The following is a 23,909-nucleotide window of genomic DNA, read 5'->3' as shown; positions in this document are numbered from 1 at the left end:
AATACAAATTAGAGCGTAGTTAAAATCATGACTATTGCAATTTGAAAAATCACACTTTAAACATGAAATTTCAGATATAAAATTACTCATTTTTCAGCCCAATCTGCACGATTCCAACCTCTATTTAAGAATTGAATCAGTTAAAACTTATACTGCTCATTTATTTTACACATCTCAAGTTGCTCTAAATTGACCCAAGTAATATTTTCATTATTAATTAACCTAAATAATTTCAAGTTAACCTGAGCGATGACACAACAGAAGTAAATCTCATTCCGCTTTTCCAGAGGCCAAGGCAATTTGCATCAAATTATTTAACCCACCACTTGGATCTGTAGAGTTCGTACAGGTGACACTCGTGTTTCTTAACGGGGCAGCGGATGGTGGAGCCCCCTGTGTCATCGTCTGGATCATATTCGCGGTCGTCATCCTCTGCTTTACGTTTCCTCTTCTTAGACCTTATTTGCACTAGAGAACAAAAAAGATGAAAATGTTTATGCCACAGGTAGCAGACGTACATTATGCAGGTCATTATGATTAAAACCTGAAATCAAAAGGAATTCACAGAGTACAGAGTTTCTACTTCATCAAATCATCAAATTGTAAACAAAACAAAACAAAAAAAGAAAACAGAGGCCCAGCCCCAACCTGTATACACTGCAAACCTCTCACCATGGTGATCCTGAGAGATGGAAGGCACACGGATACAGACGGTGGTTTCCTTTGTTACAGGATGGACGGTGTCTGGGCCATAGACATTGGCGAAGGAGAGGCGGAGGTGCTGTTCGACAGTACGGAGACCAAAATATTTGGTGTTCAGGTAGACCAGCGAGCGCAGCAATGCACCAGGACTCTGTTCCCCGAGCTGCCGACTGCTCCACAGGCTCTGCTCCTCCACGCGACCCCAGAGTGAGCCTGAAAAAAAAAAAAAACTGTGTTGGGTTTTAAGTATCAAGAATAGACCTACAATAATTTATCAATGGTTAAATTAATCGCTGACTAATTAAAAATAATCTATTAAAATCATTTTAAGTAGTGTTGGGAATCTGTTATGTCTTCCTTACTTGAACGCGTGGCAGTTTTTATTAACAAATATAATCCTATAATCTGTTGCATTTTTTTGCCCCCTGCCAAGGCGATGATAATCCTAGTGCCTGTCAAGGCAGCAGCTGGGGCTGTCTTGTGTGGGGCTGCATACATTTTATTACATACTCTACATCTTATCTTCTGTGGCTGATTTTTTGGAAGTCACATCTTTAACAATGCAAGCTGGCTTTTTGTGCACCTCGGTATGAGGACCATGTTCACACATTCCATTTTTTTTTTTTTTTTTTTTTTGACGTGTTCGTAGCTGATGTAGCCTTCAGCTGCACCTCCCAGGGTTTGAGTGAATGTCATCCCTCTACAGAAATAACACACTGAAATCCAAAATGACAGACATCACACACATGTAGTGTCCCGGGGATGCAGAATTTCTGTAGTTGGATGTGTGTGTAATTTACGTGTAATTTACTGATTGAAAAGGACACGTGCCTTACGCTATTGTTGCATTACAGTGAAAAATGTCCAGTCGGTTTCTGCAGGTTTGATGTGACTGATTTTCCTGTATACATACATGTTCTATCACAGCTGAAAAGAGTACAGTGGGTGCACATTAGCTGGCTTTGTGGCTTTTCATTGGTCTCTGTACATGAAAACGCACACACCAATTTGAACAGCATACAAGTAGAAAACGAAACAGCCAGGAGCAAAATATTCTCCAACAATACATCAGTTCAATAAGTTTCTTCTTAGTTGAAACTGTACACCTTGTGCATATCATATTATTAAAAAAAAAAAATTATTTAAAATTTCCACTAATTACAAACAGCTCATTAACTGGTTGCCACTGGATGTGAAAACAGACAAACTGGAAAATTATTTTTCCTTTCTAAAGCTGATGAAGTGCCCTCATATAAAATTACAATGCAATCACAAAGCATCAGGATGTGAACAGCAGAAGAGTTATAATCATTGGACACTTATTTATGTTATTAACACTCCTTTTAAAATATACAACTGATCACTGAAATTGTGTATTATTAAGTAGGTGACCTCTTTCAGATGTATCACAAAGAGAAACAGAATCATCTGGTGCAGAGCAGACTTCCTTCTCATGCCTTGTGCTGAATGGATTTCTAGAGTGCTGTAACGTGTTTAATTGTACTCACCATCAGGAAGTACACTGGGCTGCCAGTCCTTTAAGACCCTGTTAAGTTCCTCCCCGAACTGCTCATAACACGGGTCACTAAACAGGTCATCCTTCCGGCCTTTGGTGTGAAGATGCTACAAAAACAACTCGGTTAAACATCAAATAATAAACTGTGATCGATGAATGCCCAAATATTTTATGGTGTCCTCAGATTTAAATAATCAACAACATTCTTCAGGATGTGAACAGCAAAATACTCTAATCATGTGACACCATAACTGAACATTATACAGCTGCGTGTAACACAGAGAGCGATGAAGAGAGAGTGCGAGATAGAGAAATTACAATAGCAACAGATAACGTTATTTTGTGAAGTTTCATGTTCAGATACTTGATTAAATTTCACACAAACCTGAACTCTCCACAATGCTGTCAGTTTTCATAAATTGGCTTTCATTTTTCTAAGAAAATCATAGTCCAGAAGACTTTACGCTCCAATCTGAGAGACATGCTGCATTGCTCACATGAGAGCAGGACAGTGTATCAGAAATATCGGTCCCACCAGAAACAGCGATTCCACACTTCAGTTCCCTCTTCTAAAATGGCTGAATGAGCCTTTGACTTTGAGGTAAAAAACAAACAAAAAAATCTATACATGCAATAGTAATAATTATGATAATATTAATAAACCATAACAATCTGTACAAACTGTACAATCTCTGTTTGTGCAGGACTCTGAGGAAGATGTGACTCTCACATCGAAACGTTAGTCCCGTTGAACATTTTTTGCTTTTAGCACCTTATTAAATTTTCTGGCACTTATTCCTGTGTTGCACCAGTTATTTTTCTTTTTTAAACCATAATATATGACAGAATTTAATTAAGTTTTACAATGCAGATTTAATGACTTAATTTTACAACAGTCAGGACGCCAAGAGAAAATCTAGGCTATATAATGACAACGAACGTTTGTGTCTCACATTTTACGTAAATTTTAGAACATCATAATAATAATAATAATAATTATTATTATTATTATTTCTATTTAGCTATCACCATCATCATTATTATTTATAAATGTGTGATTTTCTGTATATAATCTGCCACGGAGTAGAAGTCACAGGACCCCCCGAAACTAGTTCTATTTCATTCCTCCTGACCGCCAGAGGGCGGTGCTTTAGCACCTGGATAACTACTTGTGCGCAGAACAGAGGTCGAGAATATATACCAACAAAGTCACGCCATTGAATGTGACCTGGGTGACGTCACTGGTTGTCTTTACATACCAGACACACCCAGTGCTCGCTTCTTTTCTACATTCTCGCATTCTTAGAGGTTGAGAACGCATTTAGCTGCGATTGCCGCTCTCGCTTGTAGCCTCGCAACCCACCTTCGGTTGGAGCTACGTGCACTGCACACGTCCTCCAGAGGCTGCGAGACACGGCTTCACCGTTTTTTTTTTTGTATTCTTTGACGCCTGTCATGAGTACACCTTCCTAAACGCCGGGTGCGCACCTTTGCCGCTGCCCTGCTGGGTATTTTCCTCTGTGCACATTAGCTGTGTTGTTTCGACGAAAGCTGGCTATTTGTTTAGTTGTGTCACTAACCCCGTTAACTACGTGGTAGTGTGTGTATCAGAACCAGTATAGTGTACTGTGTTGGGCTTGCCGTGAGTGTTTTCCCAACAAACTTTGGAGCGTGCTGTTGAGGCTAGTAAATCTCGGCAACAGTTTGTTGACCTACACCGGTCTTCCAGACCTCAGCCAGTCAGACATGCTACAGCTTTTCACTCTACATCCAGGCTTCTGCCGACTCCCAGAGCTGCATGTGCTTTTGCAGTTGAGGGCCAGCTCTCCCAGCAGCCTGCCTTTTGTGAGCCTATGGGCAGACCCCCGAGAACTGAACGGTTTCACAGAGCTTCCAGTAATCGCGCCCAGAGGTCCTCAGGGATGCGAGGCAGAGGTGGTGGGGTCTGATTGCCAATGTCTGGCCCCCAGCCGTTTTTCACGAAATCAACTCAGCCACTGGGAGGCTCAAGTTCAAGACCCATGTGTCATTTCAACCTTGTTCGAAGGTTACAGAATTCAGTTCAGATGTCGTCCTCCAAAGTTCAGTGGGGTGAGGATGACTGTTTCTGACTCGGTGCAGTCTGCTGCCCTACAACGGGAGATTTTGGAACTCCTAGAGAAGGGGGCCATAGAGCCAGTTCACAGTTCAGACCAGCTCAGGGGGTTCTATTCAATTTACTTCCTTGTTCCAAAGAAGGATGGCGGCTTTCGTCCTAGCCTCGATCTCCGACGTCTGAATCGTTATATCAAAGTGCTGCAGTTTCACATGCTCCGCACAGTAGACATCCATCAAACTATCACACCAGGAGACTGGTTCACAGGAGTCGACTTAAAAGATGCCAATTTCCATGTGCCAGTGGCGCCTCATCACAGGCAGTTTCTCCGCTTTGCTTTCGAAGGTCAGGCATACCAGTTCAGGGTGCTTCCTTTCGGCCTCTCTCTCGCCCCTCGTACATTTACCAGATGTATGGCTGCAGCACTAGCCCCACTGCAAGCTCTTGAATTAAGAATCCTACCCTACTTAGACGATTGGCTTGTCTGCGCTCCGACTCAGGAGCAGGTGCACAACGACACAGCTCTTCTACTGAACCATGTCTCTCATTTAGGACTCACAGTGAACTTTGCAAAGAGTTCTCTTGTTCCCAGTCAACAAATGACCTTCATCGGCATTGCCATCAATCCCTGACTATGACTTCATCGCCATCCCCGCAGAGAGTGGACGATGTAATTCGTCTCGTCTCACACATTCAACGGGCTGTGACGCTGCCTTTTGGTTTGCTGCTCCGGTTGATGGGCAAATTGACTGCAATGTCGCTAGTGGTACCTTTGGGACTTCTGTTCTTACGTCCCCTACAGATGTGTATCAACAACCTAGGCCTCAACTCAAAGTTGCATCAGCACAGGCTTGTACGACTCTCCAACCAGTGCCTTCTGCACCTCAAACCCTTGGGGAATGTGGACTTCATCTGCAAGGGTGTCCCTCTAGGCTCTGTTCCTTCTTGCCGAGAGGTGGTTGTTACAGATGCATCACTCAAAGGTTGGGGGGCCGTGTGGAATCACAGGATGGTGAGGCGTGTCTGGAGTCCTCAGGAGAGACTCCAACACATAAACGTGCTGGAGCTTCGCGCTGTGCGACTGGCTCTCAAGCATTTCCTCCCGGCCCTGAGAGGAAGACATGTTCTTGTCCGGTCGGACAACACGTCAACAGTCTATCACATAAACCATCAGGGGGGCACCAGGTCCAATCACTCATTGGCAGAAACTCGGAAGCTTCTCTTATGGGCGTTGCCTCGCCTTCAAAGTGTCAGAGGAGTTCATCTGCCCGGTGTACAGAACAGCGCAGCGGATTTACTCTCCAGACAGAAACCACCACCGGGAGAGTGGAGACTGAATACGATTGTGGTCCAAATGATCTGGCAGAAATATGGTGCAGCGGAAGTGGACCTTTTCACTTCAAGCACCTCGACACATTGCCCACGATGGTACTCCCTCTTGGAACCAGACAGCCTGCTGGGGCAGGATGCATTGGCTCACCCGTGGCCGGATTGCCTCCTTTATGCCTTCCCTCCTCTCCTGCTGCTAATGTTGACACTGCACAGGATAGATCAGAGCAGCCACAGGGTGCTGCTGGTTGCTCCATTCTGGCCTGGGAGGATTTGGTTTCCCATGATTTACAAACTCCTCGAGGGAGAACCTTGGGCTCTCCCGGAGAGGAAGGATTTGTTGTCACAGCTACAGGGGAGGATTTGGCACCCTCACCCAGAACGCCCTCAACTGTATGTGTGGCCGTTGAGGGGCCAGACTCCTTGTTAAGTTCTTGTGACCAGGCTGTTGTTCAGACTATCCTTAATTCACGTGCTGCTTCTACCAGGGCTTTGTATGACAACAGATGGAAGCTGTTTGCGCGGTGGTGTGAGAAACAAAAGTTAGACCCAGAGCATTGCCCTGTGCCTATTCTCCTCAAATATTTACAAGAACTGCTGGAGAAAGGACTTTCTGTCGCTACCTTGAAGGTTTATGTTGCTGCAATCTCTGCCCGGCACGTCTATGTTGATGGCCGGTCAGTGGGTTCACACCTCTTAGTGTGTCATTTTTTGAAAGGTGCTCTACGTTTGCGGCCTCCAAGGCTTGCACGCGTACCTTCATGGGACCTTCCTCTAGTCCTGGAGGGTTTAAGCTTATCCCCTTTCGAACCAGTTGAAAGTGCTGATCTTAAATGGGTGTCAGTGAAGACTGCCTTTCTACTTGCACTGTCTTCGGCTAAGCGGGTGGGAGAGCTCCATGCCCTATCAGTCGCTGGGGACTGTTTGCGATGGAATTCTGACGGATCTGGGGTTATGCTGTGGCCTAATCCGTCCTTTTTACCCAAGAGAATTTCAACTTTTCATGTTAACCAACCAGTTTCCTTGGCTGTGTATGTCCCGCATTCTGATTCAGGATTATCTGTTTCAGGTTCCCTGTGTCCTGTCCAAATGCTGAAGCAGTACATTAGTGCGACTGCCGGGATCCGGAAAACGGATGCCCTGTTTGTGTGTTACGGTGATCACAAAAGAGGCTGTGCTGTCTCAAAGCAGCGACTCTCGCATTGGGTCGTGGATGCCATTTTACAAGTATACAGGTCCAGAGGTCTTCAGCCTCCCAAGGTTACGTGACATTCCACCAGAGGGGTGTCCACCTCCTGGGCTGCACTGAGAGGTGTCCCTTTGAGTGATATTTGTGTTGCTGCTACGTGGGCTTCGTCCTGTACCTTCGCCCGCTATTACAGACTGAATGTGGCTGCTCCTCCTGCGGTGACTTCGGCGGTGTTGTCTGCCTCCACTCCCCACTGCTGATGCGAGGTGAGTGTGACTCTTCGTGACCTTGTTGGTGTCAAGTCATCCAGGTGCTAAAGCACCGCCCTCTGGTGGTCAGGAGGAATGAAATAGAACGAGAGTTACGAATGTAACTACGGTTCTATGAATTCCGGATGACCACCAGAGTTGTTTGTCACTCAGAGTCTTGCGAGTTCATTCCGAAAAGAAGCAAGCGCTGGGTGCGTCTGGTATATAAAGACAACCAGTGACGTCACCCAGGTCACATTCAATGGCGTGACTTTGTTGGTATATATTCTCGACCTCTGTGCTGCGCACATGTAGTTATCCAGGTGCTAAAGCACCACCCTCTGGCGGTCATCTGGAATTCATAGAACCGTAGTTACATTCGTAACTCTCGTTTTAGTCATATGTCAAGGTGCCTTCACACTTAACACCAACGAGGCTGAATGGCGCACAAAGGAGGATTCGAACAGCCGCACTTGTACACCTTGTACCTGTACAGCAGTCGACACAACCATCCGACCACATCACACGTACACCACATTTGCAAGGTCGTGGCGGGAACCCAGTCAAACGGTGGTCGAAGATGCAGGTGCACCGTGAGACGACCACCGCAGGTCGGACCATTCAGCCCGTGGCTGAAGAGCCATACGACACGATTGGCTACGATGAGACCTGGCTGAATAATCAAGCCAGACTTCACACCACAGGCTGAATGAGGGTGAATGGCACATGAACGGCCATTCAACCCACACTCAGCCAAAGTCCAAGTGCAATCCAAACACCCCCCAACACCAGTTGCAACGCACTTACACCAGCCGGGGCCAATCGCGCCACTGGGATGAATGTAGTGCACATCACACCACAATCGAGCTGCGGTTGAGGTGGCGAAAGAGCGCAGGGCGGTTGTGGTGCTGTGTGATGGCTGGCCAGACTGGGTTCGAGGGATATTCGCTATGGTCAGGCACATGAAATCCTGCTGGAATGTCCAGCTTGTGCCGTAGGTGCACCTCCACTGGATCTTGTTCAGGAAGCGCGCATCATGTAAAACATCTGTGGCACCCATTCATCATGTAATCCATCAGGTGGATTCATCTTTCCATTTATTTTGTTGTAATTTCTGTTATAAGGAACCTAAGCCGCCAGATGATCACGGCCGACATGCGCGCACCGAGGCAATCAGATCAAGTCACACCTGACCGCTGTGTCACCGCAACTCAAAGCTGGAGAACACAGCGATGCAAAGGGAAACTTCTAAGAAATGTCTAAGAATTCGAGGAATTCTAAGATCTTTCTTAGAATGACATCACTAAGAGCTATTTTGCTTCCTAGATACGGGCCAAAGTGTTTTCTTCATAGGTGATCACTTATTCTTTTTCTACAATAGCTGCTGTATTATTATTATTCAAGTTACCAATACATTAGAATCAATAGAATATCAGCTCTCTGCTTGAGATGTATGCAATATATATCTAGACAAGGCATTGAGTCTTCTAAGAAAGGTACTCAAGATCCTAAATTAGACTCTTACTTGGTACCAACCTGCTGGATCCCTAGACAGAGGTAGAGGATGCTGTCTGGAGAATAGCGCTCCCCACTGGGCCGACAGACTTCTCTGACAAACCGGGACAAAGCCACATTCAGCTCCTCTGAACTCAGAGAGGAGAGACTGGTCTTAGGCCGGGCTGCAGAAGTGAGAACAGACAGACGCCGGTAAGCAAACACCCCAGTTTTTTGCCTCAAAATGAATCCTTTCATTTAAGTATTTTCATTGGAGTAATGTACCTCAGATTATGCTCCAGATACAGCTACTTGAAGGTAAAACTGCTTAATATACTGTATATTTGAGAGCATAAGTCATGTTTGTTTTTTAAATAGTTTGGGAGGTACAGCGATTTATACTCTGGTAATTTTTAAATAATAACAACAACAACAACTGGTGAGATTGACTCCAGTGTCCCCCCTGCATCCCTTGTTTGGAGTAAGCAGCAGTGTTGTCACAGTTACTTTGAAAACTAATCTAATTACTGATTACTCCTTGAAAAAGTAACTTAGTTACTTTACTGCTTACTCAATTTTTAAAGTTACTAGATTACTAGTTACTTTATTAGTTACTTTCAGCAGCTGCTGACAACAACCCCCCTGCCACCTCAACATGAAAATAATAACCAGTTTTACCAATACTCACTTTATTGGAAGTGCAGTTTTAGCAGTAACTTAAACAATGTATGTCCTGACATTTTAAGTTCAACTTAAATACCATTTCCTGAAAACCAAAAAAGTTTTTTGTCTTTCCTGAATTCAATGAACATTAATACTTGTTTAATGAAATAAAATAAAGAGTCTTTCTTGACCTATTTAACTGTTGACAGAACTGAAATGGTAAAACTTACAATTTATAAACTACATTGTTTATAAATGTCACAAATTCTTTGTGCCATTTTCCTATCATTTAAATTATTTCTAAACATTTTAGTTGTTGAAATTATTATCATTATTATTATTGTTATTATTATTATAAGTAGTAGTATGAAAAATGTCTTCAAAAGTGGACCTTTAATCTAGGGGTGCTGTGGGGAGGGGGGTGGGCATCCCTCCTATGTTCCATGTCCCCTTTCCGTCTGGATTCACCCTTGGTTTGCCGTCTGAGCAGGAAAAATGAATAACGTGTATTTATGCAGAAAGCATGACCAGACTTAAAGGTAAGAATTTTATCAGCACTGTTTACATCACGTTGTCCTCAGAAAGAGACTTTAGGCACATTTTGGTGGAAAAAGGTGTTAGTATTGGTTGTTAAAGCATTGCAGGTCTTCAGCTGTTTTTAGCAAGGACACTCACAGAGCGGCACAGAGTTTTAAAGGGGGGGCAAAAATGTCTTTGTAAAGCTCAGTGCAGGTGTGCTGCTGTCACCACGCTTTGAGAGATGGCAACTGTTTTTGCAACTTGGAGCCACTGCACAAAACAGAAGATGAAGAGCTCGCAGCATCAAACACTAAAAGTGAGCAAAGTGGGCAGTTCAGCTGCACCCCGACCTCCCACTGCCCACGGACTAGTTTTAACGCTGCGATAGAACCACACTATCTCTGCGATCGACCGGTCAATGTCAATCAATCAACATTTATTTATAAAGCGCTTTACAGCACCGACTGGTGTCCAAAGTGCTTAACATTAAAAACACAAATTTACAAAAATAAAACACATCTAAAATAAAATTTTAAAACACATAAAAAAGAACATAAAAATAACAGAACATGTCACCTCCCCACTAAGTGTTAAAAGCCAGTTTAAATAAATAAGTCTTTAATTTAGATTTAAAAAGTGCTAGGTCAGGAATAGTACGTAACTCAAGAGGTAGCTCATTCCACAGTCTCGGGCCAGCTACCGTGAAAGCATGATCACCCCAGCGTTTATATCTTGACCTTGGAACATCTAAGTAAAGCTGGCCAGACGCCCTTAATGTCCTACTGTAGGTGCGCAAAGTTAAAATTTCAGACAATTAGGGAGGTGCAAGGCCATAAATAGCTTTAAAAACAAACATTAAAATTTTTAAATCAATTCTAAAACAAACTGGAAGCCAGTGGAGTGAGTACAGGACGGGCGTAATATGCTCACGTCTAGAAGTGTTTGTCAAAAGACAAGCAGCAGCATTCTGCACCAACTGGAGACGTGCAAGAGATGACTGATTAATGCCCGAATAAAGTGCATTACAATAATCAAGTCTGGAGCTGATGAAAGCATGAATGGCTGTCTCAAGATCACGCCTACTGAGAAAATGCTTTATTTTAGCCAAAGGCGAAGTTGGAAAAAACTAGCTTTGACAACAGAATTTATCTGTTGATCGAACCTCAAACAGCTGTCAAATATCACTCCCAAATTCTTGACAGCTGGTTTTACATAGTTAGCCAAAGCACCAAAATTTTGTGTTACCACATTTGGTATGCCAGTGCGCTCAAACACCATGATCTCAGTTTTACCATCATTCAGGTAAAGGAAGTTTTGGGACAGCCACTGCTTTACATCACAAATACAATTAAATAATGATGACAAAGCATCACTCCCATTAGTCCTCACAGGCAGATAGATTTGCAGATCATCTGCATAACAATGAAAGGACAGGTTGTGCTGGGTTATAATTGACCCCAATGGCAGAATGTACAAAGAAAATAGAATCGGCCCAAGGACAGATCCCTGCGGCACTCCACAGCACAGAGGAGCAGTTGATGAGGAAAGGTCCCCAATCATGACAGAAAAGCTCCTTTCAGCCAAATATGATCTAAACCACTTAAGTGCAGTACCATGAATGCCAATAAAATGTTCCAACCGGGAAACAAGTACTGTGTGATCCACAGTATCAAAGGCTGCTGTGAGGTCCAACAGAACCAGCACAGCAGGATTCCCTGCATCCACCGACAAAGTGATGTCATTATGAACTTTTAAAAGTGCTGACTTAGTGCTGTGTCACGATCTAAACCCAGATTGGAATTTTTCAAGGATGAGATTGTCTTTTAAAAATGATTGTAACTGTAAAAAGACAACCTTTTCTAAAACCTTAGATAGAAATGGCAGATGAGACACAGGTCTAAAATTGGATAAAACTGATGAGTCTAGGTGAGGTTTTTTAAGAAGAGGTCGAACCACAGCATGTTTAAAAGCAGCTGGAACAGACCCTGATCTAAGACAAGCATTGATAAAAGTTAGGAGACCCGCCCCAACAGTATTAAAAACCTCCTTCAGCACCTTAGCTGGAACAACATCTAAAGGACAACTTGTAGATTTTATGTGTTTTACAACATCAGCGAGAGATGCAAAAGAAATGGGCTCAAACTGTTCGAGCACAGCAGAATGTGCACGAGGAGCAGACAACTCAACATTACAGCTGTGATCAGCGTTCTGTCTGACTGATGAAACCTTATCAATAAAAAACTGAAGAAACTCCTCACAGGTTGTGGTTGTAGCGTCCATCAAAAAAGAGGTGTGTGGATTTACAACTGAGTTTATAGTCTGAAATAACACACTGGGACGATGACAACTGCTCGAAATAATATGAGACAGATATTGTGCTTTTGCCTCCTTCACAGCCTTCTTATAGTCAGTCAGACTGTCCCTCAGAAAACCCAGAGACACCTGTAGTTTGTCCTTTTTCCATTTTCTCTCCGCCCGTCTGCAGCGTTGCCTGAGGACACGGGTCGTGGCATTTAACCAGGGGTCGGATTTTGATTTCCTGGATTTGCAGCACATCGGTGCAACAGAGTCCAAAATTACTGTGCATGTGGAGTGGAAAGAAGAGAGGATGTTATCTGGGAGTAATGGAGAAACCAGTCCATTCATGGCATAAAACTGAGAGTCCATGAAGGCAGCAGCAAAGTCCCCCGCTGTCGAGGAGGTGACCAAACGGCGGCGAGAGACAGGAACAAGTGGCTTACTAGCAGATGGAGGAGCAATAAATTTAAAAATAACAGGAAAGTGATCTGAAATAGCAATGTCTGATATGTCCTTAAGTGAAACTGAGAGCCCAAAAGAAATAACCAGGTTCAAGGTGTGTCCAAGATTATGTGTTGGTCCATCCACCATTTGTGTTAGACCAAAAGAGTTCAGGAGGCTTTTAAAATCATCAGCCAGCTGATTAGAAGGACAACAGATATGAATATTAAAATCACCACAGACCACAAATTTGTCATATTTTGGGATAAAATCTGCCAGAAACTCAGAAAACTCCTGAATAAAATCCTTATTAAATTTTGGTGGACGGTAAACAACAGCACAGAGCACAGGACAGTCGAACTCCATCACAAACAACTGAAGCTCAAAAGTGGAGTAGACATTAGAAGATAAAAATCGGCATTTAAAGCTGTCTTTAAAAACCGTGGCCACACCCCCGCCTCGACCTGATGCTCGTGGGGAGCTGAAAAACGAGCAGTCGGGGGGGAGGAGCTCAGAAAAGGCGCTAATGTCGATCGATGTATTAATTTATACGGTATAAAAATACAAAATAATAGTAATGCACAGTAACTTTAATCTGATAACTGATTTGGAAAGATTAACGCATGAGATTACTCGATTCTGAAAAAAGCAGTCAGATTAGATTAATTTATTACCAGTATCCCTGGCATCCAGGATGATGTAAGGAAAATAACTATTTATACAGGAGGATAAAAAGTATTTAAAATATACTCCAATAACAAAACCAAAAACAAAATCTGTCAATAATAAAAAGGACATTGCAATAATGCACAAAAATCCCAAATTAAAGCACTATAAATTCCTTTGGCTTCTCTGTCAGGAAACAAAATTAGTCTAATTAATAACAAATCTTGTTATTAGTAAGTTCTTTCAGCTTCTCCCTTCCTTCTGTGGTCACCACCACATCAGATCCCATGTGGATCAGCATGCTGACTTGGCATCAGTTGCTGATCCTGACACAACTCTTCATTATACCGAGAAGGGGCACAGGTGGTGAGTGGTTAATTGCTTGGCCACCACGCTGCCCAGCTAATTAAAGAGCTGATAATACAGAAAAAGGTGCCATTTTAGATGAGAGTTTTTTCCCCTCTTCAAGAGCCATTTTTTTGACAGGTGCATCTTATACTTCCAAAAATACAGGACTTGTTATACTGCAGTATAACAGAAAACAGCAGAATGTGTTTATGCTGTGACTAGGCATGGGAGATTAATGACCTCATCATATACCACAGTTTCACAGTTCCTAAGTTAAAAAACTGTGTTCTCTTTGATAGTACCAGCTCTGTGAACAAACCTAACATTTGACATCGGTCACTAAGTTTTCATCAGTGTTGTAAACTTGAAATATAACAGTATTATGCGTTGTGACTGAACACTGTAACAGTATTTTTGGTTAAGGGTGTCCATAAGGGCCAAAACAGAGTGACGCATGCCTCGTTGTCACTCGTGCAGAAAATAAGGGAGCCATATTTAACACACCTGGTTTGGAGCCATCCATTGCACTGGCATTTTCTGATTTGTCACAAGAAGCTAGTGTCCAGCGTTTCCAGGCATTGACACCATAGCGAGCTTTGAGAGGTAGCGACCGCCCTTCTGAATGTCTGCCTGTCAATCGGGATGGAGATGACGACTCAAGTGGCTCCTCCTCTACCGCTTGCCTCTTGTTGCCCTGAAATAGACACAAACATCATTAATCAACAGTTGTACTCCCCTACTGAGCAAGCAAGTTTATTAAATGGGGGAAGAGGCTTGTTGCATTTCTCTTTACAGAAGCCACGTTCACTAGATATCGCAGAATCCCATGTTCTTTAATTGATCATTTAAAGTCTTCAGGCTAGACAACAAAGTACCTAATTTCTGGAAGAAAACATCTGCCTCTCTGTAACAAGTGGATTAATGAAAGGCATACACACGCACACAAACACACACAGCGCAAGTGAGAGGCTAAAAAGACACGTCGCATATTTTTAACATCCTGGTTAGCAACACAGCATCAAAGCATTCATGATTTTAAGTCTCTCCGCACACATGCGGTCATAATTAGTGGTCTCTGATGTTTCTATTGCTCTCCCTGAGCGGGTTAACAGGTGCATTTCTGGAAAATGTCTCACTCTTAATGTGACCTACATATTAGCAAAACAGAAACATCCCGATGGCTGACAGACAGAGCAAAATGAAAGCGGGTATGTCCGATAAAGCTTTCGGAGCTGTTCTTTGAAAGCGACGGCTCGGATTTACAGGGGAGATTCAAGGATTCAAAAGAATTTTATTGTCATATGCACAAAGGAACATGTTCCCTGCACAATGAAATGTGTTTACTGCATTTAACCCATCCTAATTGCCAGTTAGGTTCTCTGAGGATGCTGGTTTACTGTTGCTGTGAACATGGACGTGGACTGTCTCCACCACGCTGTTTTTACAGACTGCCTGGACACACAGATGTATGTCTCATATTGGGAAAAACTCAGAAGATGCTACTTTCAGGAGATAATGGGCTCACCGTGACAGAGGTTGAGCTGAAGGCTGAGTTGTGATCGCGCAATCAGAACCTGAGGGCAAGTGGACCTGGACATTCTCTGGCTGTCCATCTGTGTGAGGACTAGTGGACCTTTAATCAACTGGCTGTTAATGCGTGTGTGGGGGCTTCTTTGATGTTGTGGACTTATTATTTGGAAATCTTTAGAAATAGGTGAGTAGCATGGTAAATGGACTGCATTTATATAGCGCTTTTCCATTTGCATCAGACGCTCAAAGCGCTTTACAATAAGAGAGGGATAAGAGATAAGAGAGACTTTATTGTCATTGTAATAAACAACAAAACTTCACTGGTGACAACCAGTCAGTAGCAGCAAAGGTTAAATATAAAAGATAAAATAAATAAAAACAAAATATAAGTGCAATAAGGTGCAAGAGACAACAATAGACATGTTATTTACAGTGTAAAGTAAGATGTAAAAATTGCACTGCCCATGGCTGTTTAAAATCCAGGAGGAGGAGCAATAGTCTGTGGCTCACACAGTAGCTGAAGCTGGTGAGTATGAGAGTGGGGGGCGGGGAAGAGGAGGGGTGATGGAGGCTACAGCTCCTGGGGGAAAAGCCTCACATTCACCCTGATGTCAGGGTGCTGCCATACAAGGCGCTCACTACACACCGGGAGCAATAGGGGATGCAGGACCCTGCCCAAGGGCCCTTAGTGACCTTCCAGTCAGGCTGGGATTTGAACCAAAGATCCTCTGGTCTCAAGCCCAACACTTAACCCATTTATGCCAAGTTTTTTTTTTTTTTTTTATAAGTGGAAAATTTGCATTAGTACCTTTAAGATTTTTTTATTGTGAGTAGAAAATGACAGTGATACACTTTGTCAACAATTGTTGCCAGTGGGGCAAAACGGGTTAAGCACTAGACAATCACCTCCCCTATACATGTTGACTTTTTAGTCTTTTGCTTTGTGTTCCTTTCACTGGAGCTTTCAATGAAAGTAAAATTTTTATTTTACTTTGAGAGTCTGCAGGAATGGGGGATCTGAATGTGTGCGTGCAGCGCGCTGTCTTAACGCGCAGCGCAGCTGTTAATTACAGCTTTGTACTTAATGTGAAATGTCACAGATCTGATCGTGATCAGATCTGACAGATGTGATCACAATTACTGTGTACACACACACGCACGCACACACACACACACACACACACGCACACACACACACACACACACACACACACACACACACACACACACACACACACACACACACACACACACACACACACACAGGGTTGTTTACAACATCAAGATGTAAATACTCTGAACTAAAAGCAGACATTATACACTGCCTTCTCATATTCATCTTTTGGTCTCAAACCCAAATATCATCAGTGTATTGCAAAAGTCCATGAATTGGCTTTGTTGTACTAGTACCTTTAGAAGGGGATTGTATATAGAAGTTACACTGAGATAACTGAGACAAGGCTGTGCTGGAAATGTGTGCCAACACTGACAGGAAATTGTTGTTACAGATATCATGACTGCCTACTGGAATTCTGAACACAACATTTTTAGATATTGCGTACTGCACAGAAGCACACAGCCTACACAGTGTGTGGGTACATACATGTTTCCTGGGCTGGGGCCGAGGTGTTGACTCCTCTGGCTCCTCCTTGTCCTCTGCTAGAACTGGAGGTAGTGAGAAGCCCAAGTCCTCATCCATTCCCTCCAGGACTGGATCAGGGTCTGAGGCTGAGTCAGAAAACTTTTTCTTTAAAATTATGTTATGTAGAAACATTTAACACTACAATAAAAAAACAAACAAACATCAAAACCCCAGTTTCTTGCACTGGGTAAACGTAGCATATTCTGGAACCACTCCTGACATTGATTCCTGTGATATCGGTCCAACAAATTTCATCAGATTGCAAGAATAAACTCTCATTCATAATCTTTACCTCCCCATGACATTATATTTACCTAAAAAAGGTCATGAAGATGCTTTTGAATAAGATTATTCAATCTTATTAAAAACTAGACATCTGTGAGCAAGGTCACATAAAGATACTCTGTGTTCTGCCATACTATCTACTTGTATATATTACATATGCTCGGGACAATGCAATTCTTATATATTCCCCAATGTTTAGGGGGTTATAACTACATTCATTCAAATGTTATGACAACTGACAAGTCAGTAAGACCACAATGTCACAGTGACCAATGGGACCACAGTTTTATGATGAATGAATGTCTTTTTAGCAAACGCTATCTCGCTGTTCAAGTGAGCCGTTGTTGTCTGAAACTCGTTCTCCCTACCTCTTGTTTCACACCAGACAGCTGCATTGTTGAAGGTAATGTGTTATTAAAAAAACAATAATAATAAAATTTTTGTGACATTTAATGTGATCTGCAGCTGAAACTGAAAGTGGTGAAACTCAGTGATGTTGTTTATGTATTTTTATTATGGAAAATACACATGTACATATTGTGAAAAGCAGTGAATTGTTTTAAGCTTTCATAAGACTATGCACACTCTGCTCCACCTAGTGGAGAATGTCTACTTAATTGGTACAAGACACAAACATTATCATCCCAGATGGAACTAGCAAAATTTATAGCATTTGGCACATCCATTAATGAAACCTTATAAAGTAAATCCTTTCAGCTGCTCCCTTGTTTTTTTGTTTTCCCCACTCGGGGTCGCCACAGCAAATCAAAGCTGGATCTGCGTGTTGAATTGGCACAAGTTTTATGCCACATGCTCTTCCTGATGCAACTCTGAATGCATCAGGGATGGGGTTTGAACTGGGAACCTTTCGCACTGAAACCAAGCACTAACCACTTGTTCACCATCCCTTCCATTAATGAAACCTTTTAAATGTTCTAAAATGAATAACAAATAAATCAGTGATCAAACTTTTGAGCGCTTGACATTTTTCTGCACAAAGCACCTCTTGATTTGAGGGCTTGGCTGCACTCTGATGAGAATAACCAGGCCTGAAAATTTGAGGGGAAGCACTAAAATATCAATACAGATTTACCAGACAAATGCTGGACTACAAGTACACAGATTTAGAACTTTGTAAAGTAATGCAACATCCTTTTAGAAAACCTATTGGATGTGTACGCTGAATTTTTAAGTTGACCTGCGTGCCACTGTCAAATATGGGGAAGGCGGGGTTAATGACCTGTAATGCACCAGCCACTAAAGGGTGATGAAGTTATGGTATCTTGGTTTCATATTGGAGGAACAGATGTACCTCTGATGTTTACGGACTATGGTGTGGACAGATAAAGGTGGGACACATGTCAACACCTTCTTCTCACTATCAGGATAGTTTCAGATGCCTTCATCGTGGCAAAAACTAATCTTTCCACTTTCATTTCAAATTTTGTGTGCTAACCTTGAGGATAATCGGTCTCAAGGTCCAAGTCAGACTCATACTTGTCTTCTTCCTCCTCTTCTTCGTCAGAGCTGCTGCTGGACACATCCTCTTTACACGCGCTCTTCACATTTACTGGCTTTACATCTGAAAAAGAAGTTGCTATGTTGCAGGCCCATTTTATAGAAACATGAATAAAAAGATGGAAAAAAAAATCCCTTGTGTATAAGTAAGCAAAATGTGTGACCAATTTTCACTTTTTAAAATATAGCAATTCTTTTAGTTCTCCTACAATTTACATGAAAATGAGGTTGTATTTATTCAGATTTTTATCATTTTGTCATTTATCTACTGAGTGATCACCTGCAAGTGTCTAAAAAAAATCACCCCTGCCCCCCATCATTTTATTCTGTAAACAAAGTGTACAATTTGATAAATAATTACCTTTTACCATTAGTCACATTTTATGTTTGTCTAAACAGGAGTGTTATTGGCATAGAGGCAAAGAAAATCCTAGAGGGCCTGGAACTGGTTTTTTTCTTGTTTGTACATGAACATACAGGGACAAAGAACTCAAGCTGTTTATTTGCTTTTACTGTTATGAGAATTAGGCTTGTACCTTGTTAGGCTTTTACCTCTAACTAGTGAGTTCTGGATTTTTTTTTAACACAACAGGGAAAAAAAATGCATTTTTAAAGGAATATATATATATATATATATATATATATAAAGACCTGCAGTGAAATCTGAATGTGTCCATGAGAAGCTGCAAAAGTCACATCATGAGTTACATTCCTTTTCTCAAATAAATATACAAGTAGTTTACAGATTTACTGCAAATTCCTGTTTAAAAAGTTACAGTGGCTGTATCAAACATTTTTGTGAGTATATTGTGTGAATGGCTAAAACAGGACGTGTTGGACGGACTCAAAAACTCCACCTGGGAGATGTTTGTTTGTAGTCTGACATAAAACAAAATCTTGGCTTCAAAAGGTCTGGGGACCACGTATTGAATCACTGATCCATAATCTCTATACAGACATTTAACGAGGTCTTGACCATACCTGGCTTCTGGTCCTGTGTGATCACCTCAGCCGCCGAATGCAGACTGGCATTCAGATGGTCAGTGGGTAGCTTATCTTTCAGGTTGCACATAGTCTGGACAATCTGCTCTGCCCCCTGCAGAGTGGTGGGGAGAAATACAGGCACAGGAACCTGCATAGGACATTGGTTTATTATGAGACTTTTATGCCACTTTGCATTCGAATTTTGACGTAATATGGCTTTTGCACACAAAAGAGGAATTTAAATTAAATATCTACAATCTGATTATTTATTATACACCATGACAACAACAACAACAATAACTGTGGTATATATAATGTAACTAGCTTGTAATCAAAATTTGTTACACTGATGTTCAAAATAATGGTGAGTGAAATCAATGCAACATGTTTACATACACTCAACTATTCAACTGTAAAGATTTTCAAATGAAAACATATGATACTATACATACAACAAATGTGTGTGTTAGAGTCTGATGCTTATGAAGCATTGCTTCATTTTCCTTTGCTTACAAAACCAAGCCCATAACTATTATGGCCAATATTATATTTCTATAATATAAGTCTGTGGGTGCAGTCAGACTCTTAGGAAGCATTACTTCATTTTGCTTCGTTTGCAGAGCTGATTCTGACTCTTATGAAGCATTGCTTCATTTCAGTTCACTTTCAGCAGAGAGCGGTGTCAGATCAGTTTCATTTAAGTGTCGAAGCCACAAAGCCGTTAAATGCTTCATTATGAGCCGTCTGCTCCATCTGTATTGCCTGAATGAAAAGTTGCTGAGTTAGCTTTAACCTTATTTGAAATAAAGCAGTTGACTTCTTAATTACATCATACAAAATGAGTTTGTTCAGTTGACTTAGCGTACTACCAGGGAGAGCCCGTGTGTACCACAGTTTGAGAACTATGGGTCTAGTCCATCAAATACAATGTTTTTCAGTGTGAATACATTTAATGAAAAGCCATAACTTACAGGTACAGGTAGGGAGACTGGTGTGGGAGTGACCTGGGAATACATATTCATGGGTATGGGGATGAAGACAGGCACAGGTATAGGTACAGGTACATACTCCCGCTTTATGCCATCGTCCACATCTGAGGAGACAAATAATCATTAACACCACATCAGTACAGTGGTTAAAACGTCAAAGTAATTCGGCGCAGTATACACAGAACACTAACTTAGTAGTAACACTATGAGGCCTACTAGTTACAAAAAATAGTTCTTAGCCAATATTTCCTCAAGACCTTCTTGCTGAATGCAAATCTTATGAAAGAAAAATGAACACTTCAGCTGCAGGACTTTGGCAGGGTTGATATGATGTCACATTTCTAACTTGCTGTCTTTTGTGATTAGATGACATGGACATGGTGACAGATTGACAATCAAGTACTCATGAGTGTGACTAGTGGCAAAAACAAAATTTGGTTATATTGAGACTTTCATACATAAGTTCTATTTCATTCGTCCTGACCGCCAGAGGGCGGTGCTTTAGCACCTGGATAACTACATGCGCACAGCACAGAGGTCGAGAATATATACCAACAAAGTCACGCCATTGAATGTGACCTGGGTGAAGACACTGGTTTGTCTTTATATACCAGACGCACCCAGCGCTCGCTTCTTTTCTACATTCTCGCATTCTTAGAGGTTGAGAACGCATTTAGCTGCGATTGCCGCTCTCGCTTGTAGCCTCGCAACCCACCTTCGGTTGGAGCTACGTGCACTGCACACGTCCTCCAGAGGCTGCGAGACACGGCTTCACCGTTTTTTGTATTCTTTGACGCCTGTCGTGAGTACACCTTCCTAAACGCCGGGTGCGCGCCTTTGCCGCTGCCCTGCTGGGTATTTTCCTCTGTGCACATTAGCTGTGTTGTTTCGATGAAAGCTGGCTATTTGTTTAGTTGTGTTACTAACCCCGTTAACTACATGGTAGTGTGTGTATCAGAACCAGTATAGTGTACTGTGTTGGGCTTGCCGTGAGTGTTCTCCACTCTTTGAAGTACTTCGTCTGCACTGCCACCATTTGCTAAGTTTAACAGCTCCGCTAGCAGCTAGTGTTGTCGTCGTTGCTCTAAGTGACTTAGCACTTGGGCTGTGAGTTTTTCGGCTGTGTGCATCGTGTTATTACTGTGGCTGTGAGTGTTTCACGCTCCGGGCCTTGTATTAGCTTTTACACTGTGAGTGTTTCACGCTCCGTGCCTCGAGCCGAGTCCTGTGGGATGGAGTGCTTCACGCTCCGTGCCTCGTGTCGAGTCTGCGGCTGTGAGTGCTTCAAGCTCGGTGCCTAGCGTCAAGTCGACGGCTGTGAGTGCTTCACGCTCTGTGCCTCATGTTACTATTTACACTGCGTGTGATTCACGCTTTGTCTTTCCATTTGTAACCATAAGGGCTTGCGTTAGCCATCTGCACGCAGTCCACAATGTTGACAGGGCCTTTGTTGCATGGCTGTAGTACCTGTTTGGCTCCCTTGAGCCCAGATGATGGACACATGTTTTGCCCCTCATGTCTTGGGATCGGACACCTGAGGGAAGCCCTGACTGACGATGCCTGCCTTAACTGTGCCAGCATGCCACTGGCAGAGAGATCTGCTAGACTTGCGGCATTGGAAAGTGGAATATCTAGTGCGACTTTGGCCTCCAGCCCCAGGAAGGAACCAAAGCACCGTAAACGCCCCATGGCAGGAGCCCCTTCTGCTAAGAAGGTTACTCATGACCATGCTTTGGCTGAAAAGGTCGAAACATTGACTTCTGAGTTTGCTCAGATTAAGTCCTTGCTTCTGAATCTACAGCCTAGGGATGCAGTGACAGTTCCTGTTGTCCCTAATGAGGCTCATCAGACAAATGTAGTTACTCAGCAGGAGGAAGATGTCATGTCTATTGCTGCAACTGATTCCTTGTACATGACAAGTGATATAAACTGTGTGGAGATGAGGATGAGAGGGGTCATTTCCTCCAAGCCATTCATTAGTGGGCTCTCATACCTCTGAGGCAGAGTCCATGCCGCAAACCGGACCTGGACTATCCTTTGTCAACAAGCTGTTCAGTTGGCTTTATCCAGGCTTGGGGTTGACAATCCCCCTGCGGAAACCACCGCTTCAAGTACCTTTTCAAAGTCACTCAGAAGCCTGAGTTCAACGTTCCAGTTTCACAACCATATATCGAGGAGCTCCCCGATGTTGGGCGGACCATAAATCACTGACCCATCTATCACAGGACTGCAGAGTCCTTAGCTCTATGTGTGATTCGGCGCAGTATGGTCCTGAACCGTATGCCCGCCGTTGACAGCATTATTGCGAACCTGGTTGTGGCTCCAGCTGATGCTGCTCGGCTGGAATGCCCGCTGCCCACGTCCTCAGTGTAGGTCACTGATAACCTCCTCACCAAAAGCTATGACATAGCTGCTCGCATCGGTCGCCTAGGCAACTCACTGTCCCATTTAGCCCTGCCTTCTCAAAGTCTTTGAGGGAGCAGAGGTTGATGATGCTACGCAAAGTCCTTAGTGATGCCTCACTCCAAATCTTTGCTTATATGTCCAGAGAGCTTGGCAGACTGATGTCAAACCCTTACCATCACTAGACATCAGGTTGGGTTTGCGCAGTCCCCACTATCCGAATCCTGCAAGAGGCACACTCCGTTCGCTGCTGGTTCTTCCCAGGCCAAGTATTTTTGACCTGCGGCCCAACAAACTTTGGAGCGTGCTGTTGAGGCTAGTAAATCTCGGACACAGTTTGTGTGACCTACAACCCGGTCTTCCGACCTCAAGCCAGTCAGACGGCTACAGCTTTTCACTCTACATCAGCTTTCGCCCACTCCCAGAGCTGCACGTGCTTTTGCAGTTGAGGGCCAGCTCTTCCAGCGGCCTGCCTTTCGTGAGCCTACGGGCAGACCCCGAAGAACTGAACGGTTTCGCAGAGCTTCCAGTAATCGCGCCCAGAGGTCCTCAGGGATGCGAGGCAGAGGTGGTCAGGTCTGACTGCCAATGTTTGGCCCCCAGCCGTTTTTCATGAAATCAACTCAGCCACTGGGAGGCTCAAGTTCAAGATCCATGGGTCATTTCAACCTTGTTCTAAGGTTACAGAATACAGTTCAGATGTCGTCCTCCAAAGTTCAATGGGGTGAGGATGACTGTTGTTTCCAACTCGGTGCAGTCTGCTGCCCTACAACGGGAGATTTTGGAACTCCTGGAGAAGGGGGCCATAGAGCCAGTTCACAGTTCAGACCAGCTCAGGGGGTTCTATTCAATTTACTTCCTTGTTCCAAAGAAGGATGGCGGCTTTCGTCCTATCCTCGATCTCCGACGTATGAATCGTTATATCAAAATGCTGCAGTTTCACATGCTCCGCACAGTAGACATCCTTCAAACTATCACACCAGGAGACTGGTTCACAAGTGTCGACTTAAAAGACGCCTATTTCCATGTGCCAGTGGCGCCTCATCACAG

The 23,909-nt window shown here is 43.2% G+C and overlaps 1 protein-coding gene across 2 annotated transcripts in view; it reads right to left on the bottom strand.

The window, feature by feature from the left end:
* Positions 1-23,909, bottom strand: part of zmym2 (zinc finger, MYM-type 2) — a 122,425-nt gene that overhangs the window by 5,180 nt on the left and 93,336 nt on the right. The window contains exons 16-24 of one of the 2 annotated variants that reach the window (XM_034185989.1): positions 20,439-20,560; positions 19,465-19,615; positions 18,422-18,547; positions 16,642-16,766; positions 14,013-14,202; positions 8,616-8,758; positions 2,211-2,325; positions 673-915; positions 324-468 (exon numbers count right to left, since the gene is read on the bottom strand). In XM_034185989.1, coding sequence (XP_034041880.1) covers positions 324-468; positions 673-915; positions 2,211-2,325; positions 8,616-8,758; positions 14,013-14,202; positions 16,642-16,766; positions 18,422-18,547; positions 19,465-19,615; positions 20,439-20,560 — 1,360 coding nt within the window. Of the gene's footprint in view, positions 1-323; positions 469-672; positions 916-2,210; positions 2,326-8,604; positions 8,759-14,012; positions 14,203-16,641; positions 16,767-18,421; positions 18,548-19,464; positions 19,616-20,438; positions 20,561-23,909 lie in introns of those variants that run through there. The other variant, XM_034185990.1, reaches the window with a different exon arrangement.

Source organism: Thalassophryne amazonica, chromosome 14 (assembly GCF_902500255.1).
Source record: "Thalassophryne amazonica chromosome 14, fThaAma1.1, whole genome shotgun sequence".
Lineage (NCBI taxonomy): Eukaryota > Metazoa > Chordata > Actinopteri > Batrachoidiformes > Batrachoididae > Thalassophryne > Thalassophryne amazonica.
This window is presented reverse-complemented; position numbering and strand designations above follow the sequence as displayed.